Genomic DNA, 19,579 nt, shown 5'->3' with positions numbered 1-19,579 from the left:
TATATTAAAGCATGATCATCTAATAAAATAAGAAACATTGTTATAACTTTAGGTACCCAACAGTATATGAAGGGGTTAAAATAAGCCCCAGGTCAACCAGCTAATGCATCAAATTAGTGCTTCACAGATTGATGGATTAGATGAATTGCCAGCTATACTTATGATTAATTATTCAATATGATTGTTTTACAAAAGAATGTAAAAAATTATTGAACCCAGCCTCTTAAATATAATTGTTCTCTTTTTTTTTTAATCTTTATTTGTTTTGTGGACAAAGCAAGATATTTTTGTTGCCTTTTTGATATATATTTTTAACTGTCTAAACTAAATTACTCATCAAATATCAAGAAAATAATGAATTAATTTTATTTAACCCATATTCAAACAGGTAAACCCAGCAGGGATCCTCAAGTACTGTACTTCAGTACAATTTTGATGATGTTGTACTTTACTTGAGTAATCCCATTTTATGTAACTTTATACTTCTACTCCACTACATTTTGAGGTGAATATTTTACTTTTTACTACAAATTTAAAGTGATTAGACATTTCTTAAAATTAAACCTCACAACAGTATATTAAGAAGATAAAATGAATCCTACCTTGAGAAAATTAAAAGGCTGCTTACATAAATGCATCAATAATACAATAATATATTTAGAATATATGAAATAATCTGAGTGGGGCCAGTATGCATAAAACATACTTTTACTTTTGATACTAAAGTACATTTAGATGCTGATACTTTTGTACTTTTACTTCGGTAAATTTAGAATGCAGGACTTTTAGTTGTAGTGGAGTAATTCTGCAGTGTGGTATTAGTAATTTACTGAAGGGAAGGATCTGGATACTTTTTCCACATTTGATCCACAATGAACCTGGCCTGCTTACACATTATTACATCAATAATTATAAGCCAGGTCATTTGCATTAAGAGTACTTTTGATTTAAAGTATATTTTACTTATAATTCTGTACTTTTGCTTAGGTATTTCAGTAGCACCCCTTCATTCTCCCCTGTGCTTGTAAGACAGGATAAATAATGACCTCCTCTTTAAAGAGTTCCCTGTTACATTAATAGATCACTACTTGTTTTCTGCCTGTGTAAAGATCCCATTGATCACCACCTGCCTTTTAATTAAGTCTCCGGCTACAAATTACTGCTGGGCCTCATTACCTAAATGCACTGCTCGGTGCTGCTGCAGAGCGTTTTATGCAGAGGAACAACAGTTTTCACAGCTTTAACATGGCTCAGAGAGGAAACACTCGCATGTTTAAGACTGCTGAAAAGATTTTCTGTCGTCTGTTCTAGTCTGCATTGTAGACAGATTTGCAGACTGATTCACTTCTCAGAATATACAGTTTGCTGCCCGAAGCAATGAAATAATGCCAACTCTATTTATGTTTATTTATTGCTGAACTATACATACATCAGCATGATTGCAAATAGGGCATAACATGCATGTGAATTGTAATCACTTCCAGCAAGCTGCTTTTCTTTGCAAAATGGCATCGCTAGTCTATTCACAGTGTTTATAAAATGTTCCATTCATGTTCAGCTCTTTCCACTAAGACATACAGCGTCTTTATAAGTAAAAAAAACAAAAACTTTTAATAAACTTTTTACACACAGAAGGAGGAGGAGGAAAACATGCGTCTTGCTAAATCCCAGTGAATTCCCATTACATGATAATATGATTTTTCAAATCCAAGTTCAACTGTAATTTTGTGATTAAGCAACACAGAGAGAGATCCAAAAGGAGATTTACAAGACGATGTTAAGCGGGAGAATTCCAGATTTTCCTGGAAGCAGTTTTGTCATCCTTCAATGTAATAGCCAGTGGTGGATTTAATCCCCTCAAATTAGTCCCTCGCTAATCCTCACTAACCTCAAACAGAGGTCACTCATGTCCAATTTGAAGATGCATAAAGAACACTTTGTAATTGCATGTTGGAGGCCCCACAGCTTGGTGAGGAGTAATTCTCCTGCATGCTCTTTTCTCTGCAGATTCAAAGAGTCAGAAAAACCAACCTGATGGATTTTAAATTTAAGTGACACGCATGTTTGTCTGTGATTTTCTGCAACACAAGGACTCAGTTTTGGTCTCCACTGTGTTTAAAATCCTGTATCTGTGAATGTAAAGGCACGATACCTCCCAGGTTGACATCCAAATCCTCATCTTACTCCCCTCCACCGTAGCGTGCTGATGAGTGGATGGGGACGTGCCAAATGTGATTGAGCTCCGTGCTGGCTGAACACAAATCAGCCTGTGACCTTGTGCCGCTATCACATTGCATCTTGGCTGTTTGTGTCTACTGTATTAGAGGATTATACTGACCTTTGCCCCTGTTCTCGGTCAAATTTAAGCTTGATGCACTTAATTCTAAGCCTAAATTTTAACGATGCCAACCAAGAGTATTGGTGGTGCTCTTGGTCAGTGCTACCTATTTCCTGTAGTGATGCGGTTAATTAGAGCTTGTGGTGGCTGAGAAATGTTTAGGTAGACACACACGGCCTGGTCGGTCTAACGAGATGTTCTGAAATATGAATTCACCGTCACTGCCTTCCTGTCATGTATTTGTAATGTGGGCAGGTGGTTAAAGATTTTACAGGAACCTCCTCAATTTAGGAAACAATTCATAACCACTTCACAGAGGAAGTGAACGTATTGGATTATATTAACGACATGGATCTGCACAAGCCAAGCATGACAGTCAATAAATCCAATCAATACATTGATGAAGGAACAGCCCGACAACACATCAGACAGAAGTGAAAAAAACAAACAAAAAAAAACGGTCATGCAAGACCGACCACAGTGTAAGCTTTTACTAATGCAGCTTTGCAGAGCAGCTTTGCTGACATCTTCTGCAGAGAGGCGACCAAACTCAGAGTGTAACAGGCTGTTACTGCAACCAATCAAAAGCCCAGAATCCCCTTAAAAAAAGCACTTTCTCAATAATTTGCGAAATAAGCTATGTGCTACATAAATAATTGTTTTAGTCGTGCTTAAAGAAAAAACATAAGCCTGTTCCACCTTCCAAATTGTGAGGATTAACTGCCTGCACTCTGTCTTATCTCATTGTAAACTGATTATCTTTGGATTGGTCAGAAGAAACAAGCCGTTTCATTTCTTGTGTCAGATTGGATTATGAAAACTACGGAAGCCCTGAGAGGTACATTAAGCGAGAGAAAAAAGTTCTAGTAAATAGTTTTTTCTCTTTCTGTTTTTATTAATTGAAAACAGTTTAAAAGATGAAAATTAAAATTATTTTTTGTCCGCATCATTATTTTGTGTTTCAGTGTAGTGTTTGTTGTTGTAATACTAATTTCAACCACAAGGCTGAAGCTCTCTTAATAGGAAAAATAGTAGCAAAACGTTGTAGTAGCAAATTTAATTTCTTCCAGGAGTTCTGATTTGTCCATGCACTCTAAATGCAAGGTTACATAACATTACTGTCATGTCTTTCTTTTGTTTTTCTTTTGGCTCAAAAATGTGGAACATCTGGTCATGGTGCACTTCAGCCTTTTGTTTCAGATTAAATCGAAACTTTGAAGGACTAATCCAGTAAAACCTGAGTTGTAAACACTAAAGAGAAAACAATTTAGGTTAGGAAATGGAGTACAAAAAAAAACTTCTATAGAAACAGTTATTATGTTTTCAAATGGTTTTCTAAAAGGTTTATTATGAAGGACAAGTTATCCGTTACTACATTCAGGCTGGTTACAAGTAGCCAGTTTAAGTCTTCAGTGCTGTGGTGCTTTAATTATTTTTAGATCAGGCAGGCTGTATTTGAATCGTCCCTGTCCACACTGTGCTGCACAGACTCACTGCTGTCTCCGTCTCTTTGGCTTCAGCGCAGCTCATAAACACCCCGTCACAGAAAGTTGCTGAGCGATGATCCAATATGTGCATGTGTGAAAGTTGTGGAAACTAAAGACTGTTTGGCATCTTTAGTTCTGATGACACACATCCTGAGCATGACACAGGAGCCGCTCTCAGCAACAGGAACCTCGTTCCTCTTGTTCCTCAGTGCATTCACTCATTAATCATGCTTGTGCTTCCATAACATGTTTTCTTTCAGACTAGTGGAAAGAAAACATCCAAAGTACTCATTGAGATGGTTATTTGACTCTTTTTGTGTCTGTAGATTTTTCCTAAGCACCGAAAGTTAGCTTTGATAATGCCTCATTTGCATATATTAAACATGACATTTCAGAAAAATTGTGAAATTAAACATATCTGTCTTTATGTAAGTTGTCAACCTTAGACATGTCATAGTGATGTCATGTCATAGTGATGTCATGATGGAGGTCATGGCTTTCTCAAAATTATTTTTTTTTTATCATATTCTGAGCCAGAAATCTCCACTTAAGTAGCCCTTACATACCAGACTTTTCTAGTTTCATTCTAATCTATATTCTGTATACTAATATTTGAGGCTCCTAGCCCGATTTACAGATGATTTTATTATTAAAAACATAGTGAAAATGGATAATTGTATTGATGTTGACAGTATTTTCTGATTTATGGAGTGATACAGAGACAAATTGCCTCTAACAAACCTTTGACTCTAATATGTCAACAAAATAACACAAGAATTTTTATCTTGACTTCATCCAATATTCAGATTTCTGTGCTTGAAATGTGACTTGATAGCTCATATTTAGTAAAAAAAAAAAAAAAATGCTTAACTTGAAAAATGTAAGCCTAACATTTCAGAAAACCTGTAACACAGAAAATGCTTGTCTTAACTGTAGAGGTGTCATGGTGATATCTGTTAGTTATTTTATATTATTTATTATAGTGTCTCCTCATAAGAGAGATAATAAAATGCACATATTCATAATCTTATTAAATTGCTGTATGGAGTTTATTCAGCAGTAGTAACAACAGTTAAACAGTTAAAATCCAGCCTCATGTATTCCCACATCACAATGAAGGTTATCCTGTATAATCCTATGACCTGACCACTGATCTACACCTGCAGCCTCTATTATTAAGAACTCTATTAATAGAGCAATACCTCGTGGCTACCTGCTGCCACCAGCAGACTTTTAAAGCCGCTGGCCCTGAAACACAAACCCAAACAAATCTCACGTTGTGTTAATGAGTTTCTACTTTCTTTCCCTCTGTGCTCTCTCTGTGACTCAGCGTGACCCAGAGGTCGCAGAGGCTTCCCAGCAAAGTGAAATGCACCCTGGGAATTTGTAAACCCTCTCTGCAACCTTCACACACACACGTCACCGTATCCCCTGCTCTCCCCTGAAGCCTGCAGCACCCCCCTCTATGTTTTAGCAGCTCTTTTTGTTGTTTTTTTTTGATTATGCATCAGTTGAAAGTGCAGACAAGCAGTCTGCACTTTTCTATTTCTGCCCACTGTGAATCATTTGCAATTCAAAGACGGACCAAAGTGCTACTTCCTGCTTTCCAGTCTCATGCTCCAAAAATGCATACCTTTATTAGTCCCCTCTCTGTCTCCCCCACTCTCGCTTTGTCTCTGTTGTTCTCTCTTATTATGTCACCAAACTATAATGAATGTGAAGACACACACACCCAACAGAGGGAGAGAGAGTTCTGCTAAATGAAGAAGAAAGATGTAGGCAGCAGAGGAGATACTGGGTGCGTTGAGACAGCCATCATGTAAGCTAGAGGCTAATTTTAGCCTGAGAGGGCCGTGCACTGTATCTCCCTGTGGACCAGTTGAACCATAGAGGGATCTGAGCATCAGCTCAGCCTCTTGTTCTCTCATCTGTTCTGTGTGTGGACACTGTCCTTTGTGCAGAAAGGTTACAGGACAGTCACAATAGACCGGGGTGGAGAGATGTGGATTCAAAGAGCGTTTTAAAACACCTGGGGTTTGTGGGGGTTTTACTGGCCGAACTGGTCCACAATTATGCCAGAATACAAGTCTGTGCTCAGGCTCGCTTTATTTCATGGAGTGACAAGATAAGGATGAAGTGAAGTATTGAGGGCTTGCAGTTTGGACAAAAGTATTTTTATAGTGTTTTTTCTAAATTCTGGAGTATGAAACCCTGATTAAAAAAAGGTTGGACGTTGTCTAAAACATAATAAAATAAAATGCGGTCATTTCCTCATCCTTTGTGACATATACTCAATTCAAGACAATAAATTTACTTCTTAAAATCCACCTGTGGGGTTAGACCGAATATGATTTTCTTTTTATTTATTTAGGCACAATTGCAGAAACTAGAAGGTGTAAGCTTTAAAGTGAAACCTCATACATGTATTAGGACTCACAGTTCTTGTTATGAGCTTGGCAGAATGTTTTTTTTGTCTAATCCTATAATGAAGCTTCAAGTTTTTTTCAGGTTTTCAGTAGGCTTATATGAGTCTCTCTTATTATCATTTAATTTCTGCAGAAGAAAAAGAAAGAAGTTGAGACGTTGTCTAAAACATAAACAAATCAGAATGCGATAATTTGAAAATTAAGACAGTTTGGCCTTACAATTCTTCTGTAATGAGCATTGACTCAATTTTTTTAAAGCCTCAAATGTACTTCCAAGCATGAAAACAGTGTCAAATGTGGCTGTTTCAGTAGACTGTCATGCCATTTATAATATCATATATTTTGTATACATTTCTGTAAAAAAAAGAACACTATTTTTCATTATTTTGCATAATCCGTCAAAATAATTTCAACCCGGTTTCCAAAAAGATTGGGATGTTGTCTAAAACGTAAATAAAACAGAATTTGCTTATCCTTTTATGACATATATTCAGTTGAAAACTGTACAAAGACAAAATCATAAAAATGTTATTCCAGTATCAGTCAGCTTAATTCTTATCCAAGTTATTACAATATTGGGTTTTGTTATATTTTTGATCAGATTACCTGAAAATGTACCTGAAAATTTTCAGAAATGTATAACATTATTGTGTGCTACATAAGTTGATTATGGAGTAAAATTACAATTAGTATAACAATATAACAAAGTGCTGCCTTTTCTCTTATTCAAGTAAAATGTTTTACGAGTTAAGGTACTGTACATGAACACATTGTCTGGCATCATTTGAGTGTATTTATGACTTTAAAAACTAGATTTTGGAATTTTGTCACTGGTGTAAAAAAATAATCCTGAAACAAAAAGTTTGCTATTTCTCACTTTATGTGCTTTATTTAAACCTCATGACGATGTGGTGTGCAACACAAACCCTGAGGCCCAATTAAATCGTCATTACACTAATTATAAGTAGAATGGGCAGTTTGAAGAGAATGGAAAGCCATTAACTTAAAAATAGGTAGTAATTACTTGAAATCTTTCATTCAACAAATTGGCAAATGGTGCAGGTTTATAATGCAAAACGCACCAATCAGCTACCCCCAATCTTTTTTTCCTTTTCTTTTTTCCATATTTAACTTTTTTAGAAGGAGAAATTGAGCTTCAGCGTGCGGGTGATTATGGAATAACTAACCTGGAAAGAAGTAATGAGTTTCTTATGCTAATGAGAAACTGTGAATTAGTGCCACAGCCAACCAGGCATGAGTCAATTCTCCTCGCTCAGATCCGATGTGAATGAAGCCGCCTCACATTGCACATCTGCTTACTCACCCTGCTGATGACTTTCTATTCTGAAATGTCCCGCTCTAATGGAAACACAACACCGGCAGTAACACTCGGCGCAGCTCATGGCATTTAAACACACGTACCTGCTGATTATTCCACATGTACTCACTCCCTCTGTCATTCACCTCACAGTAGAGATACTGCAATGTGAAATACTTTGCATTTACAATCTTACTTCAGTAAGTACAGAAATATTTGCTTTAGATATATACTTAAAGTAGCAAAAGTAAAGAGACTGATTATACAGAATGGTCCATTTCAGAATCATATATATCATGTTATTGGACGATAATTATTAATGCATTAATGTTATCAACACTTTAATATTGCAGCTGGAGAAGGTCAACCTACTTTTATTAATTCACAGATTTTTAATGATTTTTTTTTTACAAATACAATTTACAACAAAGTGCCATTAGCAATAATAAAAAAAATATCAAGAAATTACAATTTAAACAATCTAAAAATCTTCTAAAACCTAATAAAATAAAAGTACAACATAGGGAAAAAATAAAAAATAATAAAATGCTACCATCTATGTCACCAAAGCAAACACACAGGAAATAAACACTTTTATACTTCATATAGCATTCTTAAAAATACTTCATAATGAAATGTTTATTTGCCGTTTGTAATAGTAAGCAAAAGCTGCAAAGTAACTAGTAACTTAACCTACCAAATTAATGTATTGGAGTATAATGTATATTTGCCTCTGAAATGTAGTGCAGTATGAGTATAAAATAGAATGAAATCGAAGTAATAAGTAGGTACAAGTACCTCTAAATTGTACTTAAATACAGTAATTGAGTAAATGCAGTTATTTACATTCCACTATCATGTTATTGGACCAAAAATAAATGATGCATTAATGTTTTCTTCACTTTAATGTTGCAGCTTGAGAAGGTGGAGCTAGTTTTATTTATACACAGATGTTGTAATGATTTTTTTAACCATTTGAAAAGACAATTTAACAACAAAGTGCCCTTACATTCTCAGCAATAATAATGGAAAAACAAATAACAGTATGATAGAGGGATAAAATAAAAAAATAAAAAAGCCACCATCTATATAACATACAATATATTTAATTACTTTATATACTGCTGGGATTCTTAACCTATAAAAACAATACATATAAATGCATTAGTTTATTTATAATTTGTGTTAATAATCTAAATCTTCAAAGTAACTAGTAATTTAAACTGTCAAAAAATGTATTGGCACATAAAGTAGATTTGGCTCTGAAATGTCGTGGAATAGAAGTATGAAATAGCATCAATAGAAAATACTAAGTAAAGTACAAGTACCTCTAAGTTGTACTTGAGTAAATGTACTTAGTTAAATGTTATTCGACCAAAATAAAGCATGCAATGATGTGTTCAGTAAATCTGCCAGTAAAGGTGGAGGAAAGTTCACAGACTTAAAAGTAAAAAGTTCATTTTGCCTCTGAAATGTAGTGGAATAGAAGAATAAAGTAACATGAAATGTGAATAAATTCTCAAGTAAAGTACAAATACTTATATCAGATTGCACTTAACTACCTGAGCAAATATACTTATGTTAAATTCCATTACAGCTGTGTGTTTGTTTCTCCACTGGTCAGTTTGTTTTGGAAAGCAGCCATGTTGAATTATGCAGCTCAACATCTGTGACACACACACACACACACACACACACACACACACAGATTCTCTGGTGGCCAAACAGACACGCCATGCCCTCCACTTCAAAGGTGACTTTGTACTTTTGTGAGGGTTTAAAGTGTCTTTTTAATCTTAAAAAGAATCGTTTGTATCTGTGAAATACCCATGCATGTGATGACTCAGACACTAACAGATCTAAATCTGAACCTCTGTCTGTCTGCGCTGACACACAAAGTGAAATACTAACTGAGGTCTCTCTGTCTCTTCTTCTCTTTGGCAGATTTTCCATATGACCTATGACCTGGCTAGTGCAGTGGTAAGAATATTTAATTTGATAGGGATGATGCTGCTTCTGTGTCACTGGGATGGCTGCCTCCAGTATCTGGTGCCTCTCCTCCAAGACTTCCCTCCTGACTGCTGGGTGTCGCTAAACGGTATGGTTGTAAGTATTAAACACTCTTCTTCTTTTGTTTGTTATTTTGGCATTTATAAAAGCAGTTTTGCATCATGTCATGCTAATAGACTGAACTACATGTCCAAGGAAAGAAAAATGATGAAGACGTAGGAATAAAGGAAAAGCTTGTTCTTGTATTAGTGCAGAAGTGGTGAGTCTTAGTATTACAGTATAGTATGATGAGTTTGGTTGCTTACTGTAGCTCATGTATGTGTGCTCAGGATGATGTCACTTGTGAAGGGAAAGTTCAGATCAAACAAACACAGGATTTAGTTATTTCGTGTCCTACATGAAACCAAAAGTGAACAACTCTTGATCAATTATTTGAAGTGACGTCACATTTTTACGTAACTGTCACTTGTTCGTTACGTCATCCTTGTAAGTGCTTCAGTTTTGGCCTTTAACGTTGATATATTCTTAAACGTCAAACCATGAACTTTAGCCCTAATCTTAGAGAAGTAGTCTTTTAGCCTAAACAAAATTTGAAAAAAAACTGGAGCCTTTTCCAGATAAATGAAAACCATAAACTTAAAAATAGATACCAATTACTTGAAATCTTTCATTCAACAAACTGGTAAATTGATCAGGGTTTACAGTGAAAAACCCACCAATCAGCAACTTTGTGAGAAGGAGAGATCAAGCTTCCACATGATATTTATTTTACTTTTTACAATATTTTATTATGCCTCATCACATTTATTTTACCCTACCCTTAGAGAAGTAGTTTTCTAGCATAAACCTAACAAAACTGCAGTTTTTCAGGTGCATAGAATGGAAAGCCATATACTTAAAAATAGATTCTGGTTACTTGAAAAATTTAATTCAAGAAACTGGCAAATTGTAAAGGTTTATAATACAAAAACCCACCAATCAGCATCTTTTTTAGAAGGACCAATCAAGCTTCAACATGACTTTTATTGTACTTTATGAACAATATTTTATAATACATAACCCAGAACGTTTAAGCCCTAACCTCAGAGTAGTTATTTTCTAGCATAAACCTAATGAAAGTGGCCTTTTCAGTGCCTAAACCAAACAAAGCTGCATCCTTTTTTGGGTGCAGAGAATGAAAAGCCATGGACTTAAAAACTAGATACTAATTACTTTAAATATTTATTAATATATATTTTTTTATAATGGCTAACCAGGGCCCTTTATTACTTAACCTTAAATAAGTAGTTTTCTAGCATAAACCGAAACGAAACTGAAGTAAAATGTAACAAAACAGTGAGCTATTGAACTGGCTGATAAAAACCTACTGGATCTTCTGGGTGGATTCGGCCCCTACTTACTTATGGGATGATAATCGATGATAAATGCCTATCCGATCTAGTCTATTAACTATCTATTAACGTCCAGATCGATCAATAAATACCCCATTACCGTCTGGCTGAAAAAAAAATCCAAATGATCCTTTAACAATACAAGAAAATGTATGAAAAATACAGTATTTATAACTATTCCAGGTGTATTGATTCAATAAATGTGCAGTTATAAGCTGTAATGTGTATTTTTTTAAACACCCAATCACAGGTCTGGTCCTGTTCTCTCTCAGTGTTTGTTTTGATATACAGTAGTGTCAGACTCATTTGGAGCAGGAGTGTATCTATAAATACTGCAGGCACATTTCATCAGGGACATTGTTGCAGGTACATTATTGATCTGCCAACTGATGAAAAAACAGCTTAAAGAGGCAGTGAGAACGTTTTTGTTTTTTTACTACAGTGAATGAATTTCTGTCCTGTTACAGTAATGTGCTGCTTTTTATTTTTCTTTGGCCTTCTTGTTTTATATCACACTTTTTAAAAGGCCTCTCTGTGTATTCTTGCCCCCATATCTGGCCTCTTTATATTCCACATGGATATCCAAACAGAAAATTGCTCAGTTTGAAGTCTTTGCGGCCCATCTCCCCTCTGCTTTTTCTTTCACTGTGTTTTCTTCCTCTCTCTCTCTGTGAGTCGGGGTCAAACGGACTGTGGTTCCTCCTCTCAGAGAAAAATGTGATAGTGTAGAAGTGTGTGCAGCCCTTGTGGGTAATGCTGATTGTAAATTCTCGCCCGGGGAACTCTTCTACCCTCTCATCTCCCTCTCCCTGACAAACATCTCTGTACTCCACATGCACACTGGCTGCTCAGAGGCATCAGACCGGAGGTGCAAATGTCAGCATTCCTCAGCATCACAACGCTGCATCCAACTCTTATTCGTACTTTAAGGGAACGAGTTGCCAAATACCAACTAACATGTGTTATTCATCCCAAACAGATGCCTGTTTTTGCACCAAAATGATACAATTACCCACATTACTGTCACAATTCATCCTAGCTAATGGTTGTGTACACAAAACTGGGCAAACAACTGAATTTACAGCAGCAGCACAGATTTATTTTTTTAACTTCCTTTCTGATTTCTGATATTTACTTGTAATGGCTGAGCTTAATTATAAGCTACTCCTTGCACTTGCTGCATGTTGCCCCTCTGGCTCAGAATGAATCAGATATATCTCCCTTCATGTATGCAAATCGATACCAAATGGGAATCATGTAGAAGCTAATTTGCTGCCCCCCCTGTGCAGCAGGATCATTTGCGCCGTCAAAATCTATAGCCATAGCTGGGGATTGCTCTGAAACACAGAGCTCACATGCTGCAGGATACCTGCGTGCTGGACGCTTATAGACGACTTTAAACAGCTGTGACGACAGGGAAAAGGAGGAAAGAGTTTGTATGCAGAGTGTCGAAACAACACTACAAAGGTGTCTCCTCTCAGATTTGAGGTTTCTGTTCTGCTGCAGCTGCAGACTTTCACACCTATATATAGAACCACGATGAGTTTGTCTGTTCAGGAGTCTGAAGGGACAATAATGCTTTCAAATCTCAGCACTTTCACAACTTCTTGGATTAGGATTATCATATATTTCATGAATCTGTCTAGTCTGGTTTTGCTTCTTGTGTTCAGGTATGAAAATATAGATGATGACAGCATTGAGACTTCTGGCAGCATTAGTCAAATAATTAATTAGTCGAAAAGTTGAATTTTTAATCTACAAACATTTTCAGTCCTGCCTCTCAAATGCAACATTCGTCTTTTTTCTTTCGCTTTATATATAATGTTTAATGCTTATCTTGGACTACAGTCAATTATGGTCAACACTTTGAGAGGATCAACACACACACACACACACAATACGATAGTTCTCGATACCGGTGAAAAAGTGTGTTTTAAAGTAGGATTTACAGATGTGTTTGACAGTTTGTGGGTTATCCACCAACGAAGACCAACCAATTTGAACTAATGTAAAACAATTTTTTTAAATAAATACAACCAAACTTGATTAAAATCCATCTAAATTTATCGCAACTTTAAACTGAATTTGGAATTTGGAGAAAATTGTATGAATGAGTGCTTGTTTCCATCCACTACTGTTACCAATGACAGCTAGTTGAACCTAAAACAGTTAAAACAATGTAGAAAACCTCATAGAAATATGACATTGTTGTTTGTTTCATGTATTAATGTGACAAATGTTACATCAGATCTGTGTGGAGCCATGAGGAGACTTATTGATACACCATCTTTTCCATTTTTTTTAACAATATTTGTTTTTCAGAATTTTTGCTGTTTCCTTTCAGGTAGATTCATGGAAACAGCTGTTAAAAAAGGTGGATGGAAACACACCCAATATCAGTTTTCTACATACAGTATATATTTCCAACGTCATTCATTACTCTGAAAACATTTGCATATTATTACCCAGAACGTATACTTGAAAATAGTCCTAAAGCTCCACACATAAAACATTATTCAATCCAACACATTCAACAATCTGAAACTAAATGCCAATAAAAGGGAAACAACATAGAATACTGACATTTTTTTCATGAAAGCTTAGCAAGTGGATGTTTTTGAAGGTATTTAATCAAAAAACCTGCATGTCTGTACAAGCAGGAAATCAATTACACAATAGAACTTCTGGTGTTGAAATACAAAGGAAGCTCCTCAGATAAAGAGGGAAAATAAAGAGGATTAATCAAGTGCTATTTAATTTAGATTTGTTTTAATTTCCACATTGCTTTAATTGTTTTCTCATCAGTTTTTGTGATGACTTGCATTGGACCCAAGTGTGCAGAAAGTGAATCCAGAGAATAATTGATGAAACCAGTGGTTAGCTACAGCTCTAAATGAGACGTATTGGAGGCTTAGTCTTTGCGTGATTGGTGCTTTAGGATGTCAGCAGCTAACATAGTGTTACTGACTGTTATGTGGTAGAATGAGCAATTTGTGGAATCTCTTCCCTGTGGATCCTCGCAGGAGTCGAGGCCTCTGTGCTGACTGTGGTCTGGCAAATCCAAAGTGAATAGCCCTGCCCTCATGTGGGATTCCTCTTTTCACACCATCGCAATGCATCAGTGTTGATGAGCTCAAAGTCTTGATAGACCACCTTCGCTTTTGTTTAAATTCATCGTGGGAGAGGTGGTGTCAGGTGAAAGTTGTCGTGTCTTTCAGCCGCTCAAGAATGACCACTTAAACTCCACATTGCGTCATGTTTAGTTTCAGTTGTTGGCTCGGTACTTTGTGTCTCCAGCTGTGAGGAGAAGAGGACTGCAGATACTGCTGAGTGGTGCAGTACGGGCTGTAGCACTGTTATCTTCTTGACTAATGGCCTGAGAGTAGCTTCTTACTCTTTAGAGGCTGCTTTTACTTAATCACCGGACGAGATAATGCTGCTGTCGGGTGAGAGGGTGATGGGATGTTACTTTTGTCTGCATGTAAAGTGTAAAGATATGTGTGGAGGAGCGTGGAGGAACATGTGTGTTGGTGCTCTCGCTGGTCCAGGTCTCATATTAAAACTTCTGCTTCAATTTAAAAAAAAAGTTTTTTTGGTATCCTGCAAGGACAAAAACATCTGCATCAAAACACTGTTATAAAGTAAGGTTATGTAAAGTATTATTTTTTTCTTTTTCAGTCTGGGGCATAATAAAAAGTCAGTTATAACTATTAACATAATATGTATTTTTTATATTTCAATTTAACTCAGTTTGTTAATATAATGGCACTGATGTTTTGGTTTTATATTAAAAAAAAATTGTGCAGTGTCAAATAAAAATAAGTCGGTTGTGACTATAACTACTAATTTAATTTTAATTAACTTTTTTTTATTCTAACACTTTAAATTATTTTTTAATACATAATGCCACTTTAGTTTTATTTTATTTCTTTATGAAAATGCTCAAAAAAAATTATTAATTTATTTATTATTTTTATTTATTTATTTATTTTACAGTCTGGGACATATGGCATTTTTATGTATCAGTACTGTGTCAGATAAAAAGTCAAATATAATTTTATTTATTTATTTAAATGTAACTATTTTATTGCCAGTTTGTTTATATAATGCCACTGTTGTTGTTTTTTGCATAATGAAATAAAACACAACAAAAATGTAATTCTACAGGGGATTTATTTTACTTTTTTCCTACAGTCTGGGACAAAGAGCAGTTTTATTTTTCCTGCAGTGTCGGATAAAAAGAAGTCAGTTGTGACTATAACTTCTAATTTAATTTTTTTTTAAATTATTATAACCCTTGAAATACCAGTTTGTTTGCATAATACTTCTGTATTTTATTTTTCTTTTATTTTAATGAAAATACAGAAAGAAGGCTCTATCTGTTGAAAAATGGTAAAAACATTGTGTTGAAATGGAGACATTTTTGTCCTTAAGGCTCTGAGTGTCTATATTTTTCACTATACAGTTTATTATTTTTATATTTTTAACGTATTTATTACAAGAGCTGAGGTTGGATTTCTGGAAAAAAAAGAAAAACTTTGCCAAATGTTATGCCATACGCATGAATCCAGCCAAAAGGATAAAAAAAAAGAAAAAATGAAAAAGCCAGAAATGTCCCCAGTGAGGCAGAGGGGTTAAAGAGACGGACAGCTGAGCTGACAGACAGCCTGCTGAGGATTGGTGTCTCAGAGAGCTTTAGTGTCAGACAGACAGATACTGTAGGTAGGCAGACAGAAACAAAACAGAAAGGCTCGCTCTAACCATGCAGAACCAGCCCTCCGCCTCTTTCATCCCTGGACCACCCACTACTCTCCCAGCTCTTTCTTCTCCCACCTCTGAATGAGTCACTTCCAACCACCCGGCTCAGTCCACAGTTTATGAATTAATCAAACTTTTTTTTCTGTTTTTTTTAAATCTCTCCTCTCTCATGGCTCTTCCCTAAACACGAGCACACATTGGTTTTTATAAGAGTAAAATGCAGGGACTGCTCTGCCTTGATGTGAACAGCTGTGGCTCTCCTGATTAATTATTTGGTGCAGAGAACATTTGGTTGGATGTGTTACTCACTCACTCGCTCCTGGAGAGTCTCTGCTGATAATATAAGATTTCAATCACTTGTCTTTTGTTTTTCACCTGAACTATCAAAATGTCAAGCCTGGCTGCTGTTAAGGATGGCACTCAGCAGCGGTGGTGCTGAGTTTCAAAGGGCTGTCGCAGGACATTTGACAAGATCACTTTTGTTCTACATGGAGGCTATTATCATCTGGAGAGCAGGCAGTTTGTCGATACCAGCCATAAAACAGGCTGCCTCCTTGTTTAGTTTAACCTTTCTGATTGAGGGTGTGCTAATCAGGAAGAGTGGCTGCTGCATACCTGGCTGCACATGATTGGACGCCAAAAGAAAAAGAATCAGAATGTCGCACATTTATTCAATATTACCCTTCAGAGAAAGTAGAAAGACAGGGCTTTTAGCAGGGATTCAAAATGTAATTATACGTTATTCCATAAAGAAAACTATAAGGGAAGTAAACACATCACAAAGTACAGAATGAAACAGTCCTGCATCAACTGCTGCCCAACACACAACAACAAATGGAGACAAGAAGAATGTATGGAGGCTCATTTCAACCAGGAAAGAAAATAAAAGATAAAAACAAAGATCCTGTAAGTCATTAAAATGATCAACTTTCTCGTAAGTACGAGATAAACTTTTTTTTCGCTTCCGTGTGATTTAGTAATCACAAAATAATGAGAAAAAAATTCGCACATCTATTTTATCTAGTTTTAGGGTCTCTCATTATTTTGAAAGTTTCACATAAGTTTGAGAGTTTCTCATTATTTTAAAAGTGTATCATTATTTCAGAAGTTTGTCATTATATTAAAAGTTTATTATTTCAAAAGTTTCTCATTATTTCAGAAGTTTCTTATTTAAAAAAAATAATATTTCAAAAGGTTCTCATTTTTTTAAAAGTTTCACATTATTTTAAAATATTCAAATTAGTTTGAGAAAGTTTTTCATTATTTTTAAGTTTCACTTTAGTTTGAGAAAGTTTTTCAATATTTTGTGATGCTCAATCTTTTTTTTTTTTGTAGAAAGTTCATTATTTTGAGTCTCCCTCATTATTTTTGGAAAGTGTTTGATTATTTTGAGAAGGTTTGTCTTTTTTTTTTTTAGATATTTTGTCATTTTTTTAAAGAATGTTTGTCATATCTATGGCTTACAGATTCGATCTTTTCATTAGATTTGCAAAAATGGGCTTCCACAAGGTGGATTTATTATTAGTTGATCGACAGACATGTTAATTAGCAACTATTTTGTACAAAACAATCTCTGTTGCTGCTTTTCTTTTATTTATGTGATAGTTAACTGAATGTCTTTGGGTTTTGGAGTGTTGGTTAGACGAAAAAGGAGACATTCTTCAGGAAATTATAATGGTAAATTTGTTCAGTATTTTCTGACATTTTATAAACGGATTAATTGATTAATGAAAATAATCGTTAGCTGCAAAATCACTAACAAAGAATTAAAAAACAGAATGAAAGGAGGAACAGTAGAAAGTTCGGGCAGGTCAGGTCCAGGAAGAATCCTTCATCAGGATTCCTGATCTGCATGAAAACCAGGAGAAGAAGAAGAGAAGAGGCCTCACACTGAGATTCACCACTGTGAGCTCTTCTCTTGCCAACTTCCAGTTTGGTCGTCATGCAGGCCAGCAGACCCCTGCACCTCCTCGCTTATGTGTTCAAAGACTGTTGCGCCTTCTGTGCACTCCCAGAGAGAACAGCTTGTAGTTGGATTACGTAATTGAAAAAATGAATATTGTGCATCACATTTTTTTTTTGCCCCCCGTGCATGGATGGGACAGCTTGCTGGGTTTTAGAGAGTTATATGATTGAGTAATTAAAACCAGTTAATGCGGATGTTTGTGCTCATTCTCTTGAAATGTGGATTAAAAAACACACACATGAGGGGAACATTTATGTGGAAATGAACATGACAATAAAATCATGAAATGCTTGTTAAATCAAAATGTGAGAAATGCATTAGTCATTTTATTTTGAAAAGTTTAACATTAGTTTGAGAAACTTCATTATTTTGAGAATGTTTTTCATTATTTTTTTATTCTTAATCATGTATTTAAGTAATTATATTAATTATAATAAGTTTAATTATTTTTGAATTATTTTTGGTCTTTGATCGTTTTGAGAAAGTTTTTCATTATCTTGTTTTAGAGAGTTATATGATTGATGAAAAAACATGAGGAGAGCATTTCAATTCGAAATATGATAAAATATATATTTATATTTTGAAAGTTTCACATGAGTTTGTCATTAGTCATTATTTTGCATTAATAATTTATAATTTTGAGAAAGTTTTTCATTATTTTGTGAAACTGAATCATTATTTTGAGAAAGTTTCATTATTTTAAGAAAGTTTTTTTATGCTTAATCATTTTTTAAAGAGTTTTATGATTGAGCAATTTCAAAAGGGCAAAAAATTGACTTTTACCAATAAGTAACACTGCCGAGAAAGTAGAAAAGCCACTGAACTAGTGAGCATCTGCTCACAAATTTTTTTGTGATTTTCCCCATGAGCACTGGTGTTATTAAGCGGTCCAATCCTGTCCTTTGCAGCCGTGCATTGGATCCTGTTAGTTACTGGTTGGTATCGACAACAAGCAGAGCCTCGGGGTCACACTCAACGCTGAGATGACGGTGACGATGATCGATTGCTTCCCGCTCACATAACCAGTCACATCTTGTGTGACGGAGCTCTTTGGAGGCACCGCTTTGTGATAATGAATTCAAGCGCCGGCAAGTACAGTACAAACATTTGGCCCAGTCTGATTATAGAAACTTTTTAAGTGATTTGGATACTGAAGTTTAGTTTTACTGCCCCCTAATGACGTCTGAATCTACGTCACTGTGGTCCTGATAAACAAAAGTCTGAGCTGCTGAGAGATGAATAAGTCGTATCTGATGTCACTTGTTTTGCAGCATCCAGAGCTCAACTGTATTTAGAAACTCTGGAGGAACTGACTACATCTGCTGTGTTAGCCACATTTATTAAAATCAAGGGGATTGTAGAGAAAAGGCGAAAAAAGTAGAAGCTGCATATTTTGGTGTTAATACTGCAGTGACTCACTCTGCCCAGAGAAGAGGGGGATACAGGGCAAGAAACCGCACTTTAAAATTCTGTCAGTCTGGGAGATTTTCTGCTGGTTCTTCACAAGTTAAACATCCTGCAGGAAGGTATACTGTATATTTATGTCTGTTCTTTGATTGCTACTGTCAACAGACAAGAAAAGGATGTATTTAGTGTACGATTGGCTGCTACAGTCATCATGCACTGCAGCAGACCTGCTGTGAGTCACTTACTGTAATTGCAGGAAAAATACAACAGACTCTGTTTCTCACTCTGTCTATGAAGGTTTGGGAATTTTTTCACTTGCCTCTTCCAAATGTTAAGTCATTAGTCATACTTGTTTTAACAACATCCGTCCATTATCTTTAACGCTGGGGCTGGAGCCGATCCCAGCAAGAGGCGGGGTACACCCTGGACAGGTCGCCAGTTTATTGCAGGTCTGGCTGACACATAGAGAGAGACAATC

General features: G+C 35.6%; 1 protein-coding gene across 1 annotated transcript in view; it reads left to right on the top strand.

Annotated features, from left to right (window-relative positions):
- Nucleotides 1-19,579, top strand: part of LOC131992257 (potassium/sodium hyperpolarization-activated cyclic nucleotide-gated channel 1) — a 93,871-nt gene that overhangs the window by 33,288 nt on the left and 41,004 nt on the right. Inside the window, exon 3 of the mRNA XM_059357761.1 lies at nucleotides 9,514-9,675. Coding sequence (XP_059213744.1) covers nucleotides 9,514-9,675 — 162 coding nt within the window. The remainder of the gene's footprint in view (nucleotides 1-9,513; nucleotides 9,676-19,579) is intronic.

The sequence above is a fragment of the Centropristis striata genome, chromosome 19 (genome assembly GCF_030273125.1).
Source record: "Centropristis striata isolate RG_2023a ecotype Rhode Island chromosome 19, C.striata_1.0, whole genome shotgun sequence".
Classification (NCBI taxonomy): domain Eukaryota; kingdom Metazoa; phylum Chordata; class Actinopteri; order Perciformes; family Serranidae; genus Centropristis; species Centropristis striata.
This window is presented reverse-complemented; position numbering and strand designations above follow the sequence as displayed.